General features: G+C 37.8%; 1 protein-coding gene and 1 long non-coding RNA gene across 4 annotated transcripts in view; one reads left to right on the top strand and one right to left on the bottom strand.

Moving 5' to 3' along the window:
* The window catches only part of NUBPL (NUBP iron-sulfur cluster assembly factor, mitochondrial), a 340279-nt gene extending 334531 nt beyond the window's left edge, over positions 1-5748 (bottom strand). For 2 of the 3 annotated variants that reach the window (XM_063715833.1, XM_024232012.3), the window contains exons 1-3: positions 5589-5748; positions 4923-5070; positions 2100-2134 (exon numbers count right to left, since the gene is read on the bottom strand). In XM_063715833.1, coding sequence (XP_063571903.1) covers positions 2100-2134; positions 4923-5070; positions 5589-5696 — 291 coding nt within the window. In that variant the 5' untranslated portion in view covers positions 5697-5748. The remainder of the gene's footprint in view (positions 1-2099; positions 2135-4922; positions 5071-5588) is intronic. The other variant, XM_063715834.1, reaches the window with a different exon arrangement.
* Positions 5720-13613, top strand: LOC129049741 (uncharacterized). The gene is made up of 2 exons (XR_008513031.2): positions 5720-6405; positions 13341-13613. It is a non-coding gene; the product is annotated as an uncharacterized LOC129049741 (long non-coding RNA).
* Positions 13614-27459: the final 13846 nt, after the last annotated feature.

Below are 27459 nucleotides of genomic sequence, written 5' to 3'. Positions count from 1 at the left end.
AGTTCAGAGAGGAAATTATTTTGAACCTGGAATTTTATAGTTAACTAGAATCTAGTTAAACTATCAAATAACGAAGATAAATTAAAGACACCTTTGGAAATTAAAGAAATAAGCAAATTTACTTCCTATATGTATTAGTTTCCTACTTCTATAAAATATTATCACAGAAGTCCAAATAGATCTCAGTGAGCTAAAACTAAGGTGTTGGCAGAATTACATACCTTCTGGAAGCTTTAGGGAAAAATCAATTTCTTTGCCTTTTCAAGCTTCTAGAAGCTGACTACATTCCTTGACTAGTGGTCCCCTTCTATCTTCAAGGCCAGCAACAGTGGATTGAATCCTTCTCTTATCAAGTCACTTTGACTCTGACCTACCTCCATCTTTCATTTATAAGGATCTTCAATTGGACCTAGCCAGATAATCTAAGATAATCTTCCCATCTCAAGATCTTTAATTTTGCTGGTGTTAGTCACACCAGCAAAGTTCCTTTTGGCAGGAAAAGTAACATATTTACAGGTTCCAGGAATTAGGATGTGGACACTTTTGGCAGGCCATTGTTCTGCCTACCAAACCATATAAGGACTCAAGGGTGTCCTTCAGAAAAACAAAAAAAGAATTCAAGAAAGAGGATAAGATGGGATACATGAAAGTAGGTCCCCCATAAAAGGAAGCAAGTTGAAAAAACATTTTTTAAGAAAAAATTTTATCTTGATATTTGAATCTTCTCTTTCTAGAAGCACAACTTTAGAGAAACTTAATTACATTTTCTTCCCTAAAAGTCCTTTTATGCTACCTGTTTCTATGGTGAATAAAATTTACATAACCAAAATATTATAAATCTTATTAGTTTCCAATTTTCAGAAATATACAGCCAAGCATCAGAAGACATGAATATCTATGTCTAGTTCTGGGGTCTAGCAGATTCTGGACTCCATATACTGATACCATACTTACAGAGATACCACACATTATTTTTTCATATGTGCTATTTATTAGAAACTGAAGTTACACAGTAAGGGTAGAAAATAAGTTAGAAGTATAGCCACAGTTAAACATATTAAATGATTCTTGCCTGTATTCTATAAAATAGGTATGAAGGAGAAATTAAAATCAATTCTGGAACACGTGTGTGCCTTTTCATTAAGTAGCTGATAATTTATGGAGTTGCAAATAAGTTCAATGTTAATTTTTTTTTTTTAATATCTAAAAAGATAACATCCAACAATAATGAGACTATGAAAAATTGATACTCCCATAGACTATAGCTGAATTTTTTTTTCTTCTCACAAGGAAAAGAATGGAACTGAAATTTTTTACAAGCAAACTTTTAGGAGTACAATTTAAAGTAGGAATATCTTTTGACCTAGTAGTTTTACTCCAAGGAATCTATCCTACAAAAATGTCATTACTTAGTATATAAGAATACTATATAAGAACTCCACCATAGCGTCATTTAGAGTAGGGAAAAAATGGGAACCAACCTAAATATTTCATCAAATGGGAACCGGTTAAATATATTATCATTGACCATTAATGCAGCAGCCATTAAGAATGAGGCACATCATGGAAAGATGTATGCACACACACATACATGTACATTGTTTTAGATTTTTGTATGGAGAAAGGAAGAGCTGAAAGGATATACATAAAACTGTAACCTAAGTTAATTCTCTGGAACAGAAAGGAATGCATAAACTTTCAGTTTTGCATCACACACGTATTCCATTTGAATTTTGTTTTAATGGATATGCACTACTTTCAGAATATCTTTCCCCTTAAAAAAACTTAATTCCTAACACTTAAAAACTGAACCCAGAATAATGCTTCTGTAAATCATAAAGGCAAAACTGGTTTAGGATATAAAGAACATCAAAGCCTCTTGTGGGATATATAGCAAACAATATATGGTCAACACTTAAATACATTATTATTATTAAATGTAACCAGTAGTGATGGCAGCATTGAGTTCCTTAAAGATATGCAACTCACTACAACCACACTATAGCTTCTGACAGAGTAAATAAAAAACACCAATATGCTCTTTATCATTGCCTTAAAAACGTTTTAATAAATTAGTATTTCTATTAATAAACACCTACCGAATCATTTGCTGCTAGTGCAAGTGCAAGATTCACTGTAAGAAACAAAAAAAGTAAGTGAATTTAGTAACTTTCCTTCTATTAAAATTCATTTTATCTTTTAATATTTTCATGTAATTTTTAATAATTTCATGTAATTTTAATATTTTCATGTAATAACCTAAGCATATAAATTTTTAACATATATCCCTTACTTGTAAAGAGCAAGCACATGGAGGAACACAGAAAGTAAAAAGAAAAGTAAAAAAGTAATTTTCCAATAAATGCAATAGATGTATGCCCCAAAACTAACATTTTTAAAAATCCATTGCTGTTACAATTTTGTTCAAATAATCCACTTAGTTTTTTAAAATCATGTTAATATATAATTCAATTATTTTCAAAAGCACATTTTATAGAAAAATTGTCTTTTTATTTTTAAAAATGTACACAATCTCATTGCCTTTCATTTATGATTACTATGCTCTGTCCCCCAGGCTGGAGTTGGGACCACAGGTGCGCACCACCACACCCAGATCATTTTTTTTTTTTTTTTTTACAGACAGGGTCTTGCCATGTTGCCCTGGCTCAAGCAATCCTCCCACCTCAGCCTCCCAAAGTGCTGGCATTACAGGCATGAGCCACCGCATCCTGCTCCTACTGCCTTTTAAAAATAAACGCTGATATTGCAGGAGTTCCAAGTATCTAATTCATAAATACTCATGTATATGAAAAGCTGGACTACTGTGCACAGAGGGAAGGGAAAAAGGTAAAAGGTAAGAGAGTAAAATGTGTTCCCAAACTGCTTATGCTGATGAATCCCATAAAGAAGGAAAGCAGTAGTCCCAAAGCCAGCTTTAGCCCAGCAATAGGAATATGCTACATCTGAGAAGAGTAACACAATTCAAAGACTGATCAACAAATAGGCGCTCATAATGTGAATCACATTTCCTTACAGAACAATGGTATAAACAATGTCAGGGTTATTTTCTTCAAACTAGTTAAGAGCATAAATTTTTAAGGCAGACCTGGTTCAAATCCTAGCTCCGCCACCTTCTATTGTGTACTCTTGAGTAGGTTATTTTACCCATAAGTCTGTTTTCTCTTCTATAAAATGAAAACAATGCCTACTTCATAACTGTGGTCAGGATTAAATGAAATATTGCATGTAAAATACTTAGCCTAGGGCACAGACTTGATAAATTCGTTTTTATAAGTTACAAAATTCTGAATTTCAGGTACAAGATAGGTTACACATGATACAACTTTAAGGCAGAAACTTTCAGAGGGCAATTCATTTTAGAGTTAGGTTCTTCCTACGTTTAAACAATAGAATCACTGAGCATATTTGCATTAGTCAAATGTCATCATTCTAATCTAAAACATCTCTAGCATGTATATTCAAATGGGAAGTATTTTGAAGTAGTTTGAGGCAGGAATAAATACATATAAGGAAAAGAAATATATTAATAATACCAATAGAGTTACATAAAAATAACCTATTTTTAAGACTTAGATATGCTCACAGAGCTGTTATGAAAAAGTATGGGCTAGCTTTTCGGGACAGATGGTATAATGTTAACAGAAAAAAAGTGAGAAAGGGACATTTACTGAAGCACCCATTACGTGTCACATGTTGTACACTTTCTCATACATTTTCCTGTTTAAATGCTTTCACATTTCACGTCAACAATCATCTTCCAACTAAAAATAATAAACAAACAATCTTAAACAAGTGCCAGCCTACAGACCCAACAAATTACAAAACCCAAAGAACTTATGGCTACAATCATGAAAACACCTTCCATCCTTATCCAGTTCAAGTAATCACAGAGCATGCAAAAGGATTCAAACCACTGAAAACTGGAAAATCTACTCCAAAAGGTTCTAGAACCAAAAACTAAGAGCTTCTAAATTTTAAAAACAACCAGATGGATTGTAAACCTTTAGGAAAGAAAGGAAAAATGTGCAGGAGAGCGCATGAATTCACTAAGAACAGATGATTAATTTTTTTTAACAATATGGTGTCTATCAAATAGTAATGGACTAGGGATCTACCACAAATACAATATTTGGTAAATCTTAACTTTTTCAAAACATCTGACAAATTCTTCCGAAATTCCCTTCTGATAAAAATGGGGAAAAATGAGCTAATAGGCGTGGCGCGGTGGCTCACACCTGTAATCCCAGCACTTTGGGAGGCCGAGGGCGGGCGGATCACAAGGTCAGGAGATGGAGACCATCCTGGCTAACACGGTGAAACCCCGTCTCTACTAAAAATACAAAAAAAAATTAGCCGGGCGTGGTGGTGGGCGCCTGTAGTCCCAGCTACTTGGGAGGCTGAGGCAGAAGAATGGCGTGAACCCCGGGAGGTGGAGCTTGCAGTGAGCCGAGATCGCGCCACTGCACTCCAGCCTGGGCAACAGAGCGAGCTTCCGTCTCAAAAAATAAAAAACCAAAAAAAAAAGTTACTAGATGTTTTAAAAATAACAGCAACCAATTATTGAACAATAATAAACACTAAGCTAAGTGGTTAGCTTGTGCAATTTGAATAACCATCTTATGAAAGAAGTTATCTCCATTTTACAGTTAAGTGAACTGAAGATTTGCTGTACAATCTGACCACTTTTTCCTGAGTTAAGGGGTAGAAGACCCGGCTAGTACTTAGTTTTGTCTAACTCCAAAATCTAAGCGTCTACCCGCTACCAACTCCTGAAACTAAGGAATCACATGTTAGGAACTTCACAAATAAATTTTTTAAACACAAAACTATAATTTTAATACTGTGCACTTGCCTGTTGACATAAGTTCTTAATCAGGAATAGAATTAATATCCTATAATACCTGCAGTAGTAGATTTTCCGACTCCACCCTTTCCAGAAGCCACAACTATAACTTGTTTAACACCTTCTATCGGTTTCTGCTTTGGAAGTCCTCGGGACATGATTTGTGTTCTTCTTTGTTTTAGGGTTTCACTCCCGGCGCCAGACAACTTTTAAAAAAAATAATAATAAAAAGCCGTTTTAAATAAGCCATCTCCATCATCACGCTGCAAAAGTAAAAACAATCTGGGGTTTGCAATTAAGAGGGCTTTCTTTTCTAATTCTGCTCATCTTCACTATGGAGACATTTACCTACTACTACTGATAACAATTGTAAAGACACATTGCTTAAATTGAAATTTTTCTACCAGGATACACTGAACATTTAAAAATGTAAAAACGCTGCCTCTTTACGGAGATAAGGTTTCCACGTGTTTTGCTTTTCTTCAATCTATTTGCTAAATAACCCAAAGCCAAGAAAGCAATGTAGAATACCACATCTACGTTCTGTGTTTCAAGTCCCGCCACGCCTCAGCCTGAGTCCGCCTGAAAAGTAGGCACGTCCAGCACACTGGGGGTCTCAGGAACTGAGGCGAGTCTTTGGCAAGAAGCAATGCCAGGGCATCTGCGGCCCTGCAGCCCAGCATCTCTGTCAGCCCGCTTCCCCCTGCCCTGCAGCACCACGGACCTGGCGCCCACAAACCATCGCTCCGCTTCCCCCAAGCGGGGCAGTGGCCCCGCCACCAGTCCGGAGCGACACTCCACCAAAAAGCAGCAAACGCTGCCAAATCCCCATGACGCGGAACGCTGCTGTGAGCCCTGCTGGAAAACTGTCGCGGGCGGCGCGGAATGACGACGTCACGTAGCAACGCTCGGCTTTCTCTTCCTAGCAACCGGTCGTCTTTGGGTTTGTTCGCTCAGGAACCCAATCTGCACTATCTTGTTTATAGCCAGCTACAAACATTTTGCAGCGTTTTACTAAACGTTTGTGAAGTGTTGTCATATACAACATCTCTTATGATACTTACAGAAGTCCCTAGGTAGACAGAAGACTTACTAGTATACTCTTTTTATGGACAAGAAAACGGAGAAAGTTTAAAGACACTTGACCCAGCTTAACAAAAGTAGGAAATGGGGAACCTTGAAAATGACTGCAGGATTTCTTACTAAGCAGTATATGGTCATTTAAATACCACCACCGTTAAGGATTTTACCTTTTTATTTTATTTTTTCCTGTGTGACCTACAGTGAGAGTCTGTTTTGCGTTGGTATTCATGGCTTGTGCTCCTGACAGTTCCCTGAGAGGTCAGGTTGCTTTACCAGACTTGAAAAAGTTTAACTAAATTAGAAAATAAATCTAATGAGGCAAGTTTTGCTCAAGAAGGAACTTGAGTAAGGAGGTGGAATTTATCTTGGTGGAAGAAAGCAAGTATCCCTGCATACAATGCAGTTGAGAGAGAAAGCTCGCAAGGTGATGCCCAGACCTAGATAAAGGATCCTTTGAGGTAAGGGACGGTTTATACTCACACATTCTTCCTAATACTCTCTAGGGTTGATTTTTATTTCTTTCATTTGCTTCTTAGATACGAGATCATTCAGCTTATTTTGCTCTAATCTGATCTTTAATTTCCTTATCTTTAATACAGGCATAATGTATCAACCAAAAAGAATTACTGTGAGGATTAAATGAGATTTACCAGCAAAGTACATTCTATTTAGTAAGCTCTGAAAAAACATTCAGTTCCTTGCTGTTTCTCCTTCAGTCCATCCTGCAACATTATTGTTTCACTCAGCTTTCTTTATCTTATAATTTTAGCTTATTTTTATATCACTTTCTAATTATATTATTTTATGATGTTTTCTCAACTATTAATTTTTATAAACTGAAGGCCAAAAGCATAGAGATAAGGGTAATAGCCATCAGAATAATCTATTCACTAAACAAGAAATGCTGAATATCTATTTCTTTCCAGATAGCTTTGCAAGTTCTTCCAGACTTAAGACTCACTTATTTAACAAATATTCGTTGAGCAACTACTATGTACCAAGTACTACAGTAGACTTAAAATATTCAGCATTGAGACCGACATAATTCCTCCACTAAAGGACTTTATAATCCAGTGCAAAAGACAGAATAAGTTAACAAAAAAATTGCAGTATAATAAGTACAGGAGAAAAGCATTGAGTGATACAGGAGAAAGGACAAAGTGATACAAAGAAAGGGCACTCAATTCAATCAGGGGAAGCTTCTAAATAAGGTAATATCTAAGCTGAATCCTGAATCTGAATAATGTGTAGAAGTTAGCTGGGAGAATGGCAAGGAGATTGTTGTAAAGAGGTTAGAAATGGACTGCTAAGTCTAGGCATGGTGGCTCACGCCTGTAATTCCAACACTTTGGGAGGCTGAAGCAAGAGGATTGCTTGAGCCAGGAGTTCAAGGATGCAGTGAGCTATGATTGCACCGCTGCACTCCAGCATGGGCAGCACAGTGACACCTTGTCAGAAGAAGAAGAAAGAAGGAAGGAGGAAGGAGGAAGAGGAAATTAAAAGGAGAAGAAAGAAGGAAGAAGAAAGAAGAAGAAGAGAGTAGGAGGAAGAAAGATGAAAGAAGAGAGAAAAGAAGAGAGAACACAAGAGGAGTAGAAAATACATTTCTTTTCTGGATTGTTAAGAACTGTAAATGATCTGTGCAGCTTAGGACAGAGTGACTGAAAGAGATGAGGATGGATGAAGGTTGGTTAGATGGAGGTTGCCTAAATCAAGAAAGGCTGTATATATCCTGTAAAGAAATTTGGACTTTATCCTAAGGGAAATATAGAAGGATTTTAAGCAGGAAAGTAACATCAGATTTGTGTTTTAGAAATAACACTATGATTACTGGGTTAAAAAAGAAATGGATCAGTGGGGCAAGATCAGAGACAAGGAGACATGAGGTCTCTCTCTTGAAGGCTTGACTTAACATCTCTAAATTTCACTTTGTTATCAATAAAATAGTTAATACCTACTTGTATGGTTGTTGTGAGGTTGAACTTAAGATAATGCATGTAGAACACCTGTCACATAGTTAGTAATTGTTAGCTATTGTGGTAATTATTGGTTGTGTAGAGGTTTATGACATGAGCAACTAGATGAATTCCCTGAGAGAAAACATGAGGAGAAACAAGTGAGAATAATGTTTGTAGAAGTCTGTATCATTACTTTGGTTTACCTTTCCCCAGATTAAAATTTTAGGAGAGTAGTAGAGATGTTTCCTCTCCAAAAAACACTGACACACATATACATATCCATGGCCTCTTTTCAAAAGGGTATTCTCCTTTGGTCCTAAGAATTGCTAAGTCATTTGATCCCATTCCCAAGGTCACTAACTGGACTAAAGACTGATGTACAACCAAAAAATGGACCAATCAGATTAATTCTCCAGAGAGTTTGGAAAATAAAAGTAACAGATGTTAGTCAATCTTAGTTTGTCTTTGAGCTAATGCGGTTGAAATTACTATTTTCTACTATGTGCACACAGAAACAGATAAAGCCAATGCAAGAGAGAAGAAGAAAGTAGATCATAAGAGATCATGTTACCATAGAGGAAAGGGAGAAGAGCTGCACTGGTTCATAACTTTTCAGTTCCTGGTTCCAGTTCATAATGAGGTTCAACCGGACTTCCTATCCTTAAGTCCATAAGATATACTTACATCCACCCAATAAATTTACTGTCTTAGTCTAATTTGGATGGGTTTCTGTGTATTTGTAACTATGCTGAGATATATTTTTAAATATCTGTCAAGAATTTTCTCCCTATAGTTCCTTGTATCTCACATAGCCCTTCCCCATTTGGACAAATTATATGGAATCATTTTCTGACACAGCAAAATGTCTGACCCAATAAAAATGTCAGAGAAAAGAGGTTGTTTTCTTGGTTTTGAATTTTGGAAGTTGGGACCTTTTAGAAGAATGGAGACAGTTCTGGCAAAGACTATAGATTGGAAGACCTACATAGTGATATAAAAACATGATTTCTTGCCTATATTAGTTAGGATTACATTTGGCTGCAAGTAGCAGAAAACTCTACAGTTGTCTTAAACAAGTAGGGGTATATTAGTCTTATATGAAAAGTTCAGAATTATATCACAGAGGTCCAATACAATGAATCCATAGTGCCGTCATGTTCCAAATCAATTCTTTTTGTTCCATCATCTTGGTGTCCTTGGTATCCATTTTCATCCCTTCATAGTCATGAGATGTTTGTTGTACCTTCAGGCATCAAAGCTATGTTCCATATAGGAAGAGAAGGGAATGACAAAGAGCATTTCCTAGTGAGCCTTTGCCTTTTTTATTCAGGAAAGGAAGACACACACACACACACACACACACACACACATCCGATTGGCTAGAACTGGGTCACATGACCATCCTTAGACCCAAGAGAAACTGAGAAATTGAGCATTTAGAGCTCTCTAACCTATAGAGTAGAGGAAAGCAATGGAGAATGTGACTGGAAGTGGGTAGTCAATGAGCCAAGTTAGTATCTGTCCTAGACAGACTATATCAAGTTTCCTGGGATTATGAGGGATGAAGAGAATCTGAAGAAAACTGAGAACTTAAATATCCATGGGTTCTTGTACCAGTCATTTGTAATTGGCTAACCCAATGAGGTAAAAGGAAATTTTTCTGGGAAGTTTCTGAGAAAGCTCTTGCTTTTCTGATTGAGTAGAACGTAGTTGGTGCTAACTCCTTTTTCCCACCTTGACCGTGGATGTGACATGGAGACGTAGCAGTCATCTTGTGAACATGAAAAGCACAATAATGACAACCACAATAACAGAAGCCAAAAGCTGAGGAAGACAGAGGAAATATGGCAAGAGGATGAATTCTTGGCAGTATAACTAAGCTGCTATACCAGTCCTGGTCTGCATTTCCAGACCTCTGGTTATATGAGATATTTAAGCCACTGTTGGCTAGGATTTCTGTTATTTGAGCTACAATAATCTGTGCCTGTTACAGCGAATAAGAAGGACTCCCATACTCTGAGACTACCTCTCTCCTGTTCACCCAAGATTAATCTCTAGTGGGGAGGGGGGACAACAGAACCCCAAATCAGCTTGGGGGATGTGAAAACAACAGAATCAATGTCCCCGTTACCAGGTGGAGCTCGGTGCAGTGGCAGAACCACAGAATAAGAATGGTTGAGTGTTATGTTTAGGCAGATAGATAGACCTGAATGAGCCACAAAGTGGCTAAGAGAATGCTGATCCTAAAGAGTCCTTAAGGTCAAGAATTAGGGAACACTTGGCAACAATCTGCATGGTTAGGTATTAGCATCTCCATGGATGCTGGTATGCATAGATAAATACCTTGAGGATGAAATTCACCTCGGCATGTGGCTATTTGGACACTGCATAGGCTGTCTGTGACTTAGCTACAATCCTGGTGGAATCTGTATTGAACAAGATTTTCCCCCACCCTGACAGAAATTTATAAATAAATAAATAAATACTGATCAAAATAAACAAGATTCTTTTGAATATCTCCTAATTATGTGTAGAGTAATACCTTGTATTGTTTTCTAAAAAGGAAGGATTTATACCTGTTAGGTTGCCCCTCATTCCTCCCAAAAGACAACCCTTCTTAGGTGACTAAGGACTCACTGAAATTTCAGATTCCCTCACAGATAAGAAGTCTATCTCATTCCCTTTCCATAGGCCTCCCTTGCTCAACTCACTAAGGAAGAATAGGGTATCTCGGACAGTTTCTGTCTCTGTTGAATATACTGAATAAAGCTCAGAAACTTATTTCAGTTCCTTTAGTTTGGGGTTACTGTCCACAACTGACCTTCTCATCCTGTCCAAAGGCTCACCAAAAAGAAAACCTTATCCCATCTATGGGACTTGTCTAAATGGCAACCCCCTTAATTGACCCTACTTTGCCTCACACTGTGATTTGTTTTCAAACCTCCGTGTTCATGGCTCCAAGCATCAAACTGTCTCTTAGCTACATTGAATACTAATTTGCACATTAAAATATAGAATAAATCTGTTTAAGTGAATAGCTCCCACAATGAGCCACTCTCTCAATATGAAATGTGATCGAGAAATTCATGGCCTTTCCCATATCAAAGACTTTGCTGGCCTTTCAGCATCTTAACTCGCATGAACTAGTCCTGTCAAAGAAGTTCCCCATTCTTATAATTTAAAATTACATAAAGGAAATGTATGTATCTTTGTAGATGGGATAGACTTCAGAGAATATGCCTCAAATGACTAAAAATACACCTCTATACTTTGACAGGATGTGTTTCTAAATGCCCCTATCCAAAGCTGAATAAATCATGAAGGATTTGACATTTGAATTTCTGATTTGCAAGACTGAACTGAATCCTTGGACAAAGGTCACAGGCTTGCTTTATACCTGAATATAGTCTCTGATTAATGTTTAAAGCCTCAAAGAGCCCATCCTGAAATAGGAGCCACACAATCAGAATTTGGAAAAAAAATTTGTCACCGAAGACAAATATTTGTGACACACGGAACCCCAGAATTCCCATGTTTTTGCTTTTTCATTTTCTCCAGTACCAAACGAGTATTCCTTTAGCCAAGCCCTCCCACCTTTCAATTCTTAGAGACTAGAGAACATAAGTTTCTACAAGACTTTGCTGAAACCTTACTTCATTAGGTATTCAGAAGAGGATTTTCCTGTTTTTACTTTAGAGGACGTACCAAGGACAATGACAGAGACCCATCATGATACCAAGCATTCATTTCAGCTCATGTGAAGTTCTATTTTCTTCAGGGAAAATGAGATAATGTAGATGTTTGTCTGTTTTATGCTGCTACCAAAATGTGAGGATGTTCTCTATAATCGTGTGGATGGATAATATCTTACCTACTTAGTGTTCTGGTACCCAATCTTGTTGATTCATTTATTAACCATTTCTATTTAGAATTTATTAACCATACATAAAGATATTATACATGATATGTGATAAATACAGCAGGTCCAGAATTCATTAAATCAATTTATTTATTTATTTATTCATTCATTCATTCATTCATAGAGACAGGGTCTTCCCATGTTTCCTAGGCTGGTCTTGAACTCCTGAGCTCAGGCAATCCTCCCACCTCATCCTCCCAAAATGCCAGGATTACAGGCATGAGCCACCGTGCCTGGCCCTGTTCAATCCATTTATATGAGTGAGGAACTCCTACAACTTACTGTAATCTCTCAAAATACATCCTATATTCTCATTTAGAGCAATAGAGCAGAAATACAAACATCAAGGATTGTAACATCAATTTATTCCAAGGTAGACTGGCAAACTTAAAAGTGTGATGTTTGTCTTCTGTCTTTCACACAGCTCTGTCACTGCTTGTAGTGCTCCAATTCATACCAACTATACTTATAGGCACTATTTGGGTCTATTTTCCACAGCATCTTCTGTGACTCAACTATATAATGTTTGGAAAGAGGATTTCCCTGACCATCTATGATACTAGCTTTGTAAATCCTATTAAAGACTGTCAATTAACCATAACTCAATAATCCAAACACTATTGAAGTGATAACTACTCATCTTTCTCATGCTTTTCCAGTCTTCGTTAGTCTTCAAAACAGACAAAGTGTTTTTGCATATAAGATGTTAATTTGGAGCATAATTGTTTTAAGGAGTGTAATAGCTAGTGTTCTGACCTGGTTAGAAATTCGAACAGCTCTTTTAGATACCTGATAAAGTTTTGTTAGTTAATCAAAGGCTTTACTATATCAATGCCACATTTAATCTCTTTTGCAAATTTCTAATCATGTGCAAGAATTTCTATTTTGTTTAACCATGGCTGTTTTTGTGGGGGAACATGCTGGTAATGTGCTGTTGAGAATTTCATTTTCCACAGATACCTGTTACCAGTATAACAAAATTGATAGCATTTTCTGATGAAATGCACTACTCAAAAAAAATTTTTTAAGATTTGTATTTTTCTCGAATATTTTTCTGAAATATAGCTCTTTACATCTTTTCCAGGGTCTGATGGGAGACTTTCTCATTTCATAGCTGACAGCATTGGAGACAGAGCAGAATCATAGAAGAAGAAAATAATGTACTTAGTACCTTGGGCTTATTAGTTTGTGATACTATATAGCTAACTGGAAATTCTATTAAGCCATTCCCACCAATTGCTTCTGGATTATAGAATTAATTAGATATGAATTGTTAATGAGCATCTGAGTTTACCCTCTCTTTTCGCTCTGCCATATGTCAAATTAATCCATTCTTTTTCAACAGACTCTAAGATGGCCCCCAGTGATCCTCATCTCTTGGTATTCTCACCTTGTGTAAGTCCCTCCCGAGAGTGGGCAGGACCTAGAACTTGCTTCTAATCAATAAAATACAACAAAACTGATAGATATCATTTCTATGATTATATTACATAACATGGTATATCTGTCTTGCTAGGAGACCCTCAACTGGCTCTGATAAAGCAAGCTATCATGTTGTGAAATGCCCTGTGGAAAAGCCCATGTGGCAAAGAACAGCCAATAGCGAACAGAGAGCTGATGCCCTCAGTCCAACAGCCTGCAAGAAACTGAATTCTGCCAGCAACCATGTGAGATTGCAAGCAGATTCTTCCACGTAGTCTTGTGAGAGATCATGAAGCAAAGGACTCAAGTTGTGCCTAGATTCCTGACCCACAGATACCGTGTGATAATAAATGCATATTGTCTTAAACCACCAAGTTTGTGCAATTTTTATGCAGCAATAGATAACTAATACTCAATAACCTAGATTTTAATAAGTGTCTACAGTCAAGGTATAGTTTCTTGTGAGCAATTCTTTTTTGCCATTTGTGGAAAAAATTGCACATTTTGTTACAAAATTAAAACCTTTGTGTATTTTGAATCTTTGTTGAGAGTTATTAAATATTATTAACTGTTAATAATTCATTCATTTTATAATATTAATTGCCAACCCCCATAAAATAATATTTTAATATTAGATACTAGAGAATAGAGACATTTGTGAAACAAAGAGATTCTTCAATCTGCTTTCAGTGAATTGAAGAATCTCTTTGTTTCACAAATCAAATTCTATTTTTCTTAGTAATGGTTGAACCCACTCAAGTCATTTCCAAGTGAAAGAAAAATTAAACATTATTGGCACATATACACCAAGGAATACTATGCAGCCATAAATAATGATGAGTTCATGTCCTTTGTAGGGACATGGATGAAGCTGGAAACCATCATTCTCAGCAAACTATCGCAAGGACAAAAAACCAAACACAACATGTTCTCACTCATAGGTGGGAATTGAACAATGAGAACACATGGACACAGGAAGGGGAACATCACACACCGGGGACTGTTGTGGGGTGGGGGGGAGGGGGGAGGGATAGCATTAGGAGATATACCTAATGCTAAATGACCAGTTAATGGGCGCAGCACACCAACATGGCACATGTGTATATATGTAACAAACCTGCACATTGTGCACATGTACCCTAAAACTTAAAGTATAATAATAACAAAATTTAAAAAAAAAGAAAAATTAAACATGGTTATAATTCTTATTCTGCTCTTCTCTCCATGACCAGTCTTCTCTTCAGTGGTTATATAAGAAATCATTTTCATCTCCATTCTCTGTCTACATTAGCAGTTTATCATCATTCTTCAATTATGTAAGTAATATGGATACAAGTATGAAGAAGGCAATTTTTTGTACATAATGTATAAACAAAAAGTAATACAAACAAGAATTTTCCAATGACACCCTAAATAACTGCTAACTGCACATTGTAAATCAGCCTAGTTCATGAAAAAAGATTCAGTACATATGAAGCATTCAATTAATCATACTGCACACATACCATATAGTTATCTAAACCCAAGGAAAAATATGATTAATGCTATTATAATCTTTGGAGACAACCAAGTCAATACTGCAGACAACACTGCAGATTTTGTTCCTAAAAATATCTTCATAGAATCTTCATTGAACCATAATCTGTACATTTCTCATTTTCTCCAGCTTTATTAAGGTGTAATATAATTGATAAATAAAAATTGTATATATTCATTTTCACAACTGCCATGAGATTGGCAGGGCAGTTATTATTAGTCCTATTACTGCATATGGAAATGAGGAATCAAAGAGTTTAGAGTATTTGTTTTAGGGCAAATTGCTGAAAGCAATATGGAGATGGAAGTCTCTTATTACCTATACAGGACTACTGCATGCTACTGACAAAACAGTATTCCATTAGGACCAGCTACCATAAGAGAGGCGCCTGGGGGAAATATCACTACTTCTGCAGAAAGAAATCTGAATGCCTACTTCACGACTTAATTTACCTCTAAGCTTCTCATATAAATCTGAGTTTCATTAGTTTTAGTTAAAAGTAATTTATTTCAGAAGCCCATAAACATATGTAATGTCCTTGTTTTGAACTGCATTGAAATTGCATTTTAATTTATAAGGTATTCAAGTTTTTATTAACATATATGTTTTGTCCCAATTATAATAGTTTATAATCCCTCTACCCTTCCTAATTCCATCATTCCTTGAAATTCTGTCTCAAATTTTTCTTTTTCTATAAAGACTTCTCTGATAATTTCATCAAGCATTAAACTTCACCTTCCTTAACAGTTAACATTTTATTTAATAGAACATGAATTTAAGGTGCAGTTTGATTGCTTTCATTTTATAAATTTAAGTTAGCAATGCTAGCCTATGTCAAGTCTCTCTTATACAATCTTTTTTTTTTTTTTTTTTTTTTTTGAGACAGAGTCTTGCTCTGTCACCCCTGCTGGAGTGCAGTGGCACGATAGCTCACTGCAACCTCTGCCTCCCCGGCTCAAGCGATTGTCCTGCTTCAGCCTCTGGAGTAGCTGGGATTACAGGTGCCTGCCACCACACCTAGCTAATTTTTGTATTTTTAGTAGAGATGGGGTTTCACCATGTTGTCCAGGCTGGTCTCAAACTCCTGACCTCAGGTGATCTGCCTGCCTCGGCCTCCCAAAGTGCTGGGATTACAGGCGTGAGCCACCACACCCAGCCCCTTTTACTATTTTCATATGTCTTCTATTACATAGAGCTATGTGGTATTTGAGGAACAAAAGTATATTATAATGATAATTTATATCACCTATATGTAGCACAGCACCAGGTACATTGAGGGGGTCAGGAGTTAGTGAGTTCTTAGCTATTATAAAAGCAATGCATACTGGAAATATCAGTGGAGTAGAGAGATAGAAAAGCCTGGGATGTTGTCAGAACTCTGCTACTAACTAGCTGCATGGCCTCAGACAAATCATTTAACTCTAAATCGATTTACTTCATACACCATGAAGGGATTAAATGAAATAATCCATAGATTCTTCTTCCAAGCTCATATTGAATTAAAATAAGAACTGAAGAGAACAAAGTTGTGTAACTTCACTGTTCCTAAAATACTTTTGAGGAAATAAAGGCAAATAGTTTAGAGATCCTGCAGACCAGCAAAAGCACAAGGTATATTTTCTTCCTTAAAGAACACAAATTGAAGCATTATAAATGGATTTTTCACCTTTACCATCATTTTCACCTTACCTCTATTCTCATCATTTGTTCATCTTGGGAATAGTTTCTTGTCCACCTTTTGGGAACTAGATTATTGACTTTTCATGTTCCAGGGAGTCTGCAACTCTGACCCCAGTTTCAGTCAAAGAAATTGTTGTCCAAAGTCCTTCCGAGTAAACAACACAAAATAGAAGTATTTTGTAGACTATTATAGGCTCTCTTCTGCCTAAAACACAGAAGGCTGATCAGACCCTGTTTTCCTTTCGCCAAAGTATTAAAATACATCGACCAACATAGACATCCATTCCTGAAAATCTCAAATTAAAAATATCAAAGTCAATGTTACTTTCATGCTATCTATAGATCAACAAAACCCCAATCATAATCCCAGCAATTAATGAGCCAATTCTAAAATTTCTTGAGAAAGGGCAAAATGAGAGCATTTACTCCTGACTTAGGAGTGATCAAAAGTTGCTTAGATGTGTCACAGAATGCAAAAGCCATTTTAAAAAATGTACAAGTTAGGCGTGATCAAAATTTAAAACTTCTGCACATCAAAAGATCCCATTAAGAAAATGAATAGCCAATTTGCAATAGCCACAAATAAAATAAACTTAACCAAATAAACTTAACCTAAATAAAATAAACTTAACCTAGGAATAAACTTAACCAAATAAGTGAAAGATCTCAGCTGGGCACAATAGCTCACACTTTTTAAGGGTGAGGCAGGTGGATCACTTGAGCCCAGGAGTTTGAGACCAGCCTGGGCAACACGGCAAAATCCCCTCTACTGAAATACAAAAAATTAGCCAGGCATAGTGGTATGCACCTGTAGTCCCAGCTACTCGAGAGGTTGAGGTGGGAAGATCACCTGAGTCCGGGAAGTTGAGGCTACAGTGAGCCAAGATTGCACCCCTGTGCGCCAGCCTGGGCAATGGAAGTGAGACCATCAAAAAAAAGAAAGAGGGAGAAGAAGGAGAAGGAGGAGGACGACAAAGAGGAGGAGCAGGAGGAGCAGGAGGAAGAGAAGGAGGAGAAGGAGGAGAAGAGGAGAAGAAGAAGAGGAAGAAGGAGAAGGCGAAGAAGTTGATATGGTTTGGATTTGTGTATCCACCCAAATCTCATGTTGAGTTGTAATCCCCAATGTTGGAGGTGGGGCCTGATGGGAGGTGATTGGATCATGGAGGCAGATTTCCTCCTTTGGTGCTGTTCTACTGATAGAGTTCTTATGAAATCTGGTTTTTTAAAAGTGTGTGGCATCTCCCCCATCTCAGTCTTCCTCCTGCTTTGGCCATGTGAAGATGTGTCTACTTCCCCTTCACTTTCCACAATGATAACTTTCCACAATGATTGTAAGTTTCCTGTGGCCTCCCCAGCCACACTTCCTATACAGCCTGCAGAACCATGAGCCAATTAAACCTCTTTTCTTTATAAATTACCTAGTCTCAGATATTTCTTTATAGCAGTGTGAGAATGAACTAATACAGATCTCTAAAATGAAAACTGTAAAACATTGATGAAAAAAATAAAGCAAAAAGATATTCCATGTTCATGGATTGGAAAAATCAATATTGTTAAAATGTCCATACTACCCAAAGCAATCTACAGATTCAATGCAAACCCTATCAAAATACCAATAACATTCTTCACAGAAATAGAAAAAAACAATCCTAAAATGTATATGCAACCACAAAGTAACCAGAATAGCCAAAGCAATCATAAGCAAACAGAACAAAGATAGAGGCATCAAATTATATTACAAAGCTACCTGACTTCAAATCATACTACAAAGCTATAGTAACCAAAACAACTTGGTACTGGCATAAAAACAGACACATACACCAATGGAACAGAATAGAGAACCCAGAAATAAATTCATGCATTTACAGTCAACACATTTTCAATAAAGGGACCGAGAACATACATTAGGAAAAGAACAGTCTCTTCAATAAATGGTGCTGGGGAAACTAGATGTCCATGTGAGAAAGAATGAAACTAGACCCCTATCTCTCACCATACACAAAAGTCAAATCAAAATAAAAACTTAAATCTATGAGCTGAAACTTGAAACTACTAGAAGAAAACATTGAGGAGATGCTCCAGGACATTGGTTCAGGCAAAGATTTCTTGAGTAAGAACTTGAAAGCATGGGCAACCAAAGCAAAAGTGGGCAAATGAGAGCATATCAAGCTAAAAAGCTTCTATACAGCTAAGGAAACAATCAAAGTGAAGAGACAACACACAGAATGGGAGAAAATATTTGAAAACTACCCATCTGACAAGGGATTAATAACTGGAATACATAAGGAGCTCAAACACCTCAATAGCAAAAAAAAAAAAAAAAAAGCCAACAAAAAAAAAGTCTGATTTTTAAGTGAGAAAAAGATCTGAATAGACATTTCTCAAAAGAAGATGTACAAATAACAAATATACACAGGTATTCAGGTTTTTTTTAATGTTCAACATCACTAATTATCAGATCAAATCAAAACCATAATGAGATATCATCTCACCCCAGTTAAAATGGCTTTTGTCAAAAAGACAAGCAATAACAGATGCTGGTGAGGATGTGGAGAAAGGGGAACCCTTCTACACTGTTGGTGGGAATATAAATTAGTACAGCCACTATGGAAAATAGTATGGAGCTTCTTCAAAAAACTAAAACTGAACGTGTGCGGTGGCTCACGCCTGTAATCCCAGCACTTCGGGAGGCCGAGGTGGGCAGATCACAAGGTTAGGAGTTCAAGACCAGCCTGGGCAAAATGGTGAAAGCCCGTCTCTACTAAAAATACAAAAATTAGCTGAGCATGGTGGCAGGTGCCTGTAGTTCCAGCTACTTGGGAGGCTGAGGCAGGAGACTTGCTTGAACCTGAGAGGCAGAGGTTGCAGTGAGCCAAGATCGTGCCACTGCACTCTAGCCTGGGCAACAGAGGGAGACTGTCTCAAAAAAAAACAAACAAAACAAAACAAAAACTAGAAACACCATCTGATCCAGCAATTCCACTGCTGGGTATATAACCAAAAAGAAAGTCAACATATCAAAGAGATATCTGCACTCTCATGTTTATTGCAGCACTATTCACAATAGCCAAAAATGGAATCAACCTAAGTGTCCATCCATCAACAGATGAATGGATAAAGAAAATGTGGTATATATACACAATAGGATATTATTCAGTCATAAAAAAGAATGAAATCTTGTCATTTGAAACAACATGAATAGAACTGGAGGATATTACGTTAAGTGAAATAAGCCAGGCATAGAAAGACAAATATCATGTGTTCTCACACCATGAAAAACTTGATCTCATGAAGATAGAGAATACACTAATGGTTATCAGAGGCTGGGAAGGGCAGTGTGGAAGGGCAATAAACACAAGTTGGTTAATAGGTACAAAAATCAGTTAGATAGAAGGAATAAGCTCTAGTGTTCAGTAGCAACATAGGGTGACTACAGTTAACAATAATTCATTGTATATTTAAAAATAAATAGAAGAGTGGGATTGGGATCTTCCTAACCCAAGAAAAAACAATAAATGGTTGAGGTGATGGTTATCCCAGTTACCCTGATTTGATCATTACATATTATATGCTTATATCAAAATCTCACATGTACCCCATAAATATATACAACTATCATACTTCCATAAACTTAAAAATTTTGTTTTTAATTTTTTTAAAAAAAGAAAATGAATAGCCAAGCCACAGATTGGGAGAAAATATTCACCAAACATGTATCCAAAAAGGACTCATATCTAGAACTACACTATTTGATATGGTAGTCATCAGCCAATGTAGCTATCTATATCAATGTAAATTGATGAAAATTAAATACAGTTTTTTTCTAATTTACACTAGACACATTTTACAATGAACATTTTGAACAAGTGTAGGAAATTCTACTGGACAGCATTGATCTAAAATATAAAGAAATACCAGAACTCACACACACAAAAAAATTGAACTGAAAAATAGACAAAAGGTTTGAAAAGATGCTTCATAAAAGTGAAGCTACATGAATAGCCATGAGCACATGAAAAAGTGCTCAGTATCATTAGTCAACAGGGAAATACAAATTAAAACTACAATGATGTCTCACTACATAATCACCAGAATCTCAAATATTTAAAGAACTGACAAAACCAAACACTGACCAGGTTGTGAGGAAATCGGAACTTTCATACACTTTGTTAGAGGAAATTTTAAGTGGTGCAACCATTTTGGAAAGTGGTCTGGCATTATGAGACTTAAATATACACCTGTTCTATGACGTAGCAATTGCACTGCTAAGCATTTACCCAAGAGAAATGAAAACATATAGCCCATAAGACTTAATTGGAAATGGTCATAACAGCTCTTTTCGTAGTAGCCCCAAGTAGGAAAATGCCCAATGAATAAAATCATGGATTTTAAACTTGTGGTATTTTCATAAATAAAAGGCAATTAAGGCTGGGCACAGTGGCTCATGCCTGTAATCTCAGCACTTTGGGAGGCTGAGGCAGGTGGATCACCTGAGGTCAAGAGTTTGAGACCAGCCTGGCCAACATGGCTCCACTTGTATTCATGTTGTTGCAAATGACTATATTTTATTCATGTTTATGGCTGAATAATATCCTATTGTGTATATATACCACATTTTCTTTTTCTTTTTTAATTTTTTTTTCTTTTATTGTTATTATTATTATTATACTTTAGGTTTTATGGTACATGTGCGCAATGTGCAGGTAAGTTACGTATGTATACATGTGCCATGCTGGTGCGCTGCACCCACCAACTTGTCATCTAGCATTAGGTATATCTCCCAATGCTATCCCTCCCCCCTCCTCCCACCCCACAACAGTCCCCAGATTGTGATGTTCCCCTTCCTGTGTCCATGTGTTCTCATTGTTCAATTCCCACCTATGAGTGAGAATATGCGGTGTTTGGTTTTTTGTTCTTGCGATAGTTTACTGAGAATGATGATTTCCAATTTCATCCATGTCCCTACAAAGGACGTGAACTCATCATTTTTTATGGCTGCATAGTATTCCATGGTGTATATGTGCCACATTTTCTTAATCCAGTCTATCATTGTTGGACATTTGGGTTGGTTCCAAGTCTTTGGTATTGTGAATAATGCCGCAATAAACATACGTGTGCACGTGTCTTTATAGCAGCATGATTTATAGTCCTTTGGGTATATACCCAGTAATGGGATGGCTGGGTCAAATGGAATTTCTAGTTCTAGATCCCTGAGGAATCGCCACACTGACTTCCACAAGGGTTGAACTAGTTTACAGTCCCACCAACAGTGTAAAAGTGTTCCTATTTCTCCACATCCTCTCCAGCACCTGTTGTTGCCTGACTTTTTAATGATTGCCATTCTAACTGGTGTGAGATGGTATCTCACTGTGGTTTTGATTTGCATTTCTCTGATGGCCAGTGATGGTGAGCATTTTTTCATGTGTTTTTTGGCTGCATAAATGTCTTCTTTTGAGAAGTGTCTGTTCATGTCCTTTGCCCACTTTTTGATGGGGTTGTTTGTTTTTTTCTTGTAAATTTGTTGGAGTTCATTGTAGATTCTGGATATTAGCCCTTTGTCAGATGAGTAGGTTGCGAAAATTTTCTCCCATTTTGTAGGTTGCCTGTTCACTCTGATGGTAGTTTCTTTTGCTGTGCAGAAGCTCTTGAGTTTAATTAGATCCCATTTGTCAATTTTGGCTTTTGTTGCCATTGCTTTTGGTGTTTTAGACATGAAGTCCTTGCCCATGCCTATGTCCTGAATGGTAATGCCTAGCTTTTCTTCTAGGGTTTTTATGGTTTTAGGTCTAACATTTAAGTCTTTAATCCATCTTGAATTGATTTTTGTATAAGGTGTAAGGAAGGGATCCAGTTTCAGCTTTCTACATATGGCTAGCCAGTTTTCCCAGCACCATTTATTAAATAGGGAATCCTTTCCCCATTTCTTGTTTTTGTCAGGTTTGTCAAAGATCAGATACTTGTAGATATGTGGCATTATTTCTGACGGCTCTGTTCTGTTCCATTGATCTATATCTCTGTTTTGGTACCAGTACCATGCTGTTTTGGTTACTGTAGCCTTGTAGTATAGTTTGAAGTCAGGTAGTGTGATGCCTCCAGCTTTGTTCTTTTGGCTTAGGATTGACTTGGCGATGCGGACTCTTTTTTGGTTCCATATGAACTTTAAAGTAGTTTTTTCCAATTCTGTGAAGAAAGTCATTGGTAGCTTGATGGGGATGGCATTGAATCTGTAAATTACCTTGGGCAGTATGGCCATTTTCATGATATTGATTCTTCCTACCCATGAGCATGGAATGTTCTTCCATTTGTTTGTATCCTCTTTTATTTCCTTGAGCAGTGGTTTGTAGTTCTCCTTGAAGAGGTCTTTCACATCCCTTGTAAGTTGGATTCCTAGGTATTTTATTCTCTTTGAAGCAATTGTGAATGGGAGTTCACTCATGATTTGGCTCTCTGTTTGTCTGTTATTGATATATAAGAATGCTTGTGATTTTTGCACGTTGATTTTGTATCCTGAGACTTTGCTGAAGTTGCTTATCAGCTTAAGGAGATTTGGGGCTGAGACAATGGGGTTTTCTAGATATACTATCATGTCATCTGCAAACAGGGACAATTTGACTTCCTCTTTTCCTAATTGAATACCCTTGATTTCCTTCTCCTGCCTAATTGCCCTGGCCAGAACTTCCAACACTATGTTGAATAGAAGTGGCGAGAGAGGGCATCCCTGTCTTGTGCCAGTTTTCAAAGGGAATGCTTCCAGTTTTTGCCCATTCAGTATGATATTGGCTGTGGGTTTGTCATAAATAGCTCTTATTATTTTGAGATACGTCCCATCAATTCCTAATTTATTGAGAGTTTTTAGCATGAAGGGTTGTTGAATTTTGTCAAAGGCCTTTTCTGCATCTATTGAGATAATCACGTGGTTTTTGTCTTTGGTTCTGTTTATATGCTGGATTACATTTATTGATTTGCGTATATTGAACCAGCCTTGCATCCCAGGGATGAAGCCCACTTGATCATGGTGGATAAGCTTTTTGATGTGCTGCTGGATTCTGTTTGCCAGTATTTTATTGAGGATTTTTGCATCAATGTTCATCAAGGATATTGGTCTAAAATTCTCTTTTTTTGTTGTGTCTCTGCCAGGCTTTGGTATCAGGATGATGCTGGCCTCATAAAATGAGTTAGGGAGGATTCCCTCTTTTTCTATTGATTGGAATAGTTTCAGAAGGAATGGTACCAGCTCCTCCTTGTACCTCTGGTAGAACTCGGCTGTGAACCCATCTGGTCCTGGACTTTTTTTGGTTGGTAAGCTATTGATTATTGCCACAATTTCAGCTCCTGTTATCGGTCTATTCAGAGATTCAACTTCTTCCTGGTTTAGTCTTGGGAGGGTGTATGTGTTGAGGAATTTATCCATTTCTTCTAGATTTTCTAGTTTATTTGCATAGAGGTGTTTGTAATATTCTCTGATGGTAGTTTGTATTTCTGTGGGATCGGTGGTGATATCCCCTTTATCATTTTTTATTGCATCTATTTGATTCTTCTCTCTTTTTTTCTTTATTAATCTTGCTAGCGGTCTATCAATTTTGTTGATCCTTTCAAAAAACCAGCTCCTGGATTCACTAATTTTTTGAAGGGTTTTTTGTGTCTCTATTTCCTTCAGTTCTGCTCTGATTTTAGTTATTTCTTGCCTTCTGCTAGCTTTTGAATGTGTTTGCTCTTGCTTTTCTAGTTCTTTTAATTGTGATGTTAGGGTGTCAATTTTGGATCTTTCCTGCTTTCTCTTGTGGGCATTTAGTGCTATAAATTTCCCTCTACACACTGCTTTGAATGCATCCCAGAGATTCTGGTATGTTGTGTCTTGGTTCACGTTGGTTTCAAAGAACATCTTTATTTCTGCCTTCATTTCGTTATGTACCCAGTAGTCATTCAGGAGCAGGTTGTTCAGTTTCCACGTAGTTGAGCGGTTTTGAGTGAGATTCTTAATCGTGAGTTCTAGCTTGATTGCACTGTGATCTGAGAGACAGTTTGTTACAATTTCTGTTCTTTTACATTTATTGAGGAGAGCTTTACTTCCAAGTATATGGTCAATTTTGGAATAGGTGTGGTGTGGTGCTGAAAAAAATGTATATTCTGTTGATTTGGGGTGGAGAGTTCTGTAGATGTCTATTAGGTCCGCTTGGTGCAGAGCTGAGTTCAATTCCTGGGTATCCTTGTTGACTTTCTGTCTTGTTGATCTGTCTAATGTTGACAGTGGGGTGTTAAAGTCTCCCATTATTAATGTGTGGGAGTCTAAGTCTCTTTGTAGGTCACTCAGGACTTGCTTTATGAATCTGGGTGCTCCTGTATTGGGTGCATATATATTTAGGATAGTTAGCTCTTCTTGTTGAATTAATCCCTTTACCATTATGTAATGACCTTCTTTGTCTCTTTTGATCTTTGTTGGTTTAAAGTCTGTTTTATCAGAGACTAGGATTGCAACCCCTGCCTTTTTTTGTTTTCCATTTGCTTGGTAGATCTTCCTCCATCCTTTTATTTTGAGCCTATGTGTGTCTCTGCACGTGAGATGGGTTTCCTGAATACAGCACACTAATGGGTCTTGAGTCTTTATCCAGTTTGCCAGTCTGTGTCTTTTCATTGGAGCATTTAGTCCATTTACATTTAAAGTTAATATTGTTATGTGTGAATTTGATCCTGTCATTATGATGTTAGCTGGATATTTTGCTCATTAGTTGATGCAGTCTCTTCCTAGTCTTGATGTTCTTTACATTTCGGTATGATTTTGCAGTGGCTGGTACCGGTTGTGCCTTTCCATGTTTAGCGCTTCCTTCAGGAGCTCTTTTAGGGCAGGCCTGGTGGTGACAAAATCTCTCAGCATTTGCTTGTCTGTAAAGTATTTTATTTCTCCTTCACTTATGAAGCTTAGTTTGGCAGGATATGAAATTCTGGGTTGAAAATTCTTTTCTTTAAGAATGTTGAATATTGGCCCCCACTCTCTTCTGGCTTGTAGGGTTTCTGCCGAGAGATCCGCTGTTAGTCTGATGGGCTTCCCTTTGATGGTAACCCGACCTTTCTCTCTGGCTGCCCTTAACATTTTTTCCTTCATTTCACCTTTGGTGAATCTGACAATTATGTGTCTTGGAGTTGCTCTTCTCGAGGAGTATCTCTGTGGCGTTCTCTGTATTTCCTGAATCTGAATGTTGGCCTGCCTTGCTAGATTGGGGAAGTTCTCCTGGATAATATCCTGCAGAGTGTTTTCCAACTTGTTTCCATTCTCCCCGTCACTTTCAGGTACACCAATCAGACGTAGATTTGGTCTTTTCACATAGTCCCACATTTCTTGGAGGCTTTGCTCGTTTCTTTTTATTCTTTTTTCTCTAAACTTCCCTTCTCGCTTCATTTCATTCATTTCATCTTCCAGGGCTGATACCCTTTCTTCCATTTGATCGCATCGTCTCCTGAGGCTTCTGCATTCTTCACGTAGTTCTCGAGCCTTGGTTTTCAGCTCCATCAGTTCCTTTAAGCACGTCTCTGTATTGGTTATTCTAGTTATACATTCTTCTAAATTTTTTTCAAAGTTTTCAACTTCTTTGCCTTTGGTTTGAATATCCTCCCGTAGCTTGGAGTAATTTGATCGTCTGAAGCCTTCTTCTCTTAGCTCGTCAAAGTCATTCTCCGTCCAGCTTTGTTCCGTTGCTGGTGAGGAACTGCGTTCCTTTGGAGGAGGAGAGGTACTCTGGTTTTTAGAGTTTCCAGTTTTTCTGCTCTGTTTTTTCCCCATCTTTGTGGTTTTATCTACTTTTGGTCTTTGATGATGGTGATGTACAGATGGGTTTTTGGTGTGGATGTCCTTTCTGTTAGTTTTCCTTCTAACAGAGAGAACCCTCAGCTGCAGGTCTGTTGGAGTACCTGGCCGGCCGTGTGAGGTGTCAGTCTGCCCCTGCTGGGGGGTGCCTCCCAGTTAGGCTGCTCGGGGGTCAGGGGTCAGGGACCCACTTGAGGAGGCAGTCAGCCCGTTCTCAGATCTCCAGCTGCGTGCTGGGAGAACCACTGCTCTCCTCACAGCTGTCAGACAGGGACATTTAAGTCTGCAGAGGTTACTGCTGTCTTTTTGTTTGTCTGTGTCCTGCCCCCAGAGGTGGAGCCTACAGAGGCAGGCAGGCCTCCTTGAGCTGTGGTGGGCTCCACCCAGTTCAAGCTTCCAGGCTGCTTTGTTTACCTAAGCGAGCCTGGGCAATGGCGGGCGCCCCTCCCCCAGCCTTGCTGCCGACTTGCTGTTTGATCTCAGACCGCTGTGCTAGCAATCAGCGAGACTCCATGGGCGTAGGACCCTCTGAGCCAGGTGCGGGCTATACTCTCCTGGGGCACCGTTTCCTAAGCCCGTCGGAAAAGCACAGTATTTGGGTGGGAGTGGCCCGATTTTCCAGGTGCCGTCTGTCACCCCTGGAAGGGAACTCCCTGACCCCTTGCGCTTCCCGAGTGAGGCAATGCCTCGCCCCTGCTTCGGCTGGCGCACGGTGCACTCCCCCACTGACCTGCACCCACTGTCTGGCACTCCCTAGTGAGATGAACACGGTACCTCAGATGGAAATGCAGAAATCACCCGTCTTCTGCGTCGCTCGCGCTGGGAGCTGTAGACCGGAGCTGTTCCTATTCGGCCATCTTGGCTCCTCTCCCCACATTTTCTTTATATATTCACCTGCTGATGGATGGACACCTTGCACATTTCATTGTACATAAATATTACATTTTTAAAAACTGTAAATAAATGTTGAACTCTAGTTATTGACACACATGCTGAAGTATTAGGGGGAAGTATACTGATGTCTGCAATTAAAATATATCAAAAATAAGAAGATTAATAGATGGATAGAGGGATGAACAGATATGTGATAGAGCAAGGAGAGTAAACAGTTAATGATAAAATCTAGGTGATATCAATAGAGTTCACCATAAAATTATTTCATGCTAAAATTATTTCAACTTTGTTATATGTTTAAAT

Source organism: Pongo abelii, chromosome 15 (genome assembly GCF_028885655.2).
Source record: "Pongo abelii isolate AG06213 chromosome 15, NHGRI_mPonAbe1-v2.0_pri, whole genome shotgun sequence".
In the NCBI taxonomy this organism is placed as follows: Eukaryota; Metazoa; Chordata; class Mammalia; order Primates; family Hominidae; genus Pongo; species Pongo abelii.
This window is presented reverse-complemented; position numbering and strand designations above follow the sequence as displayed.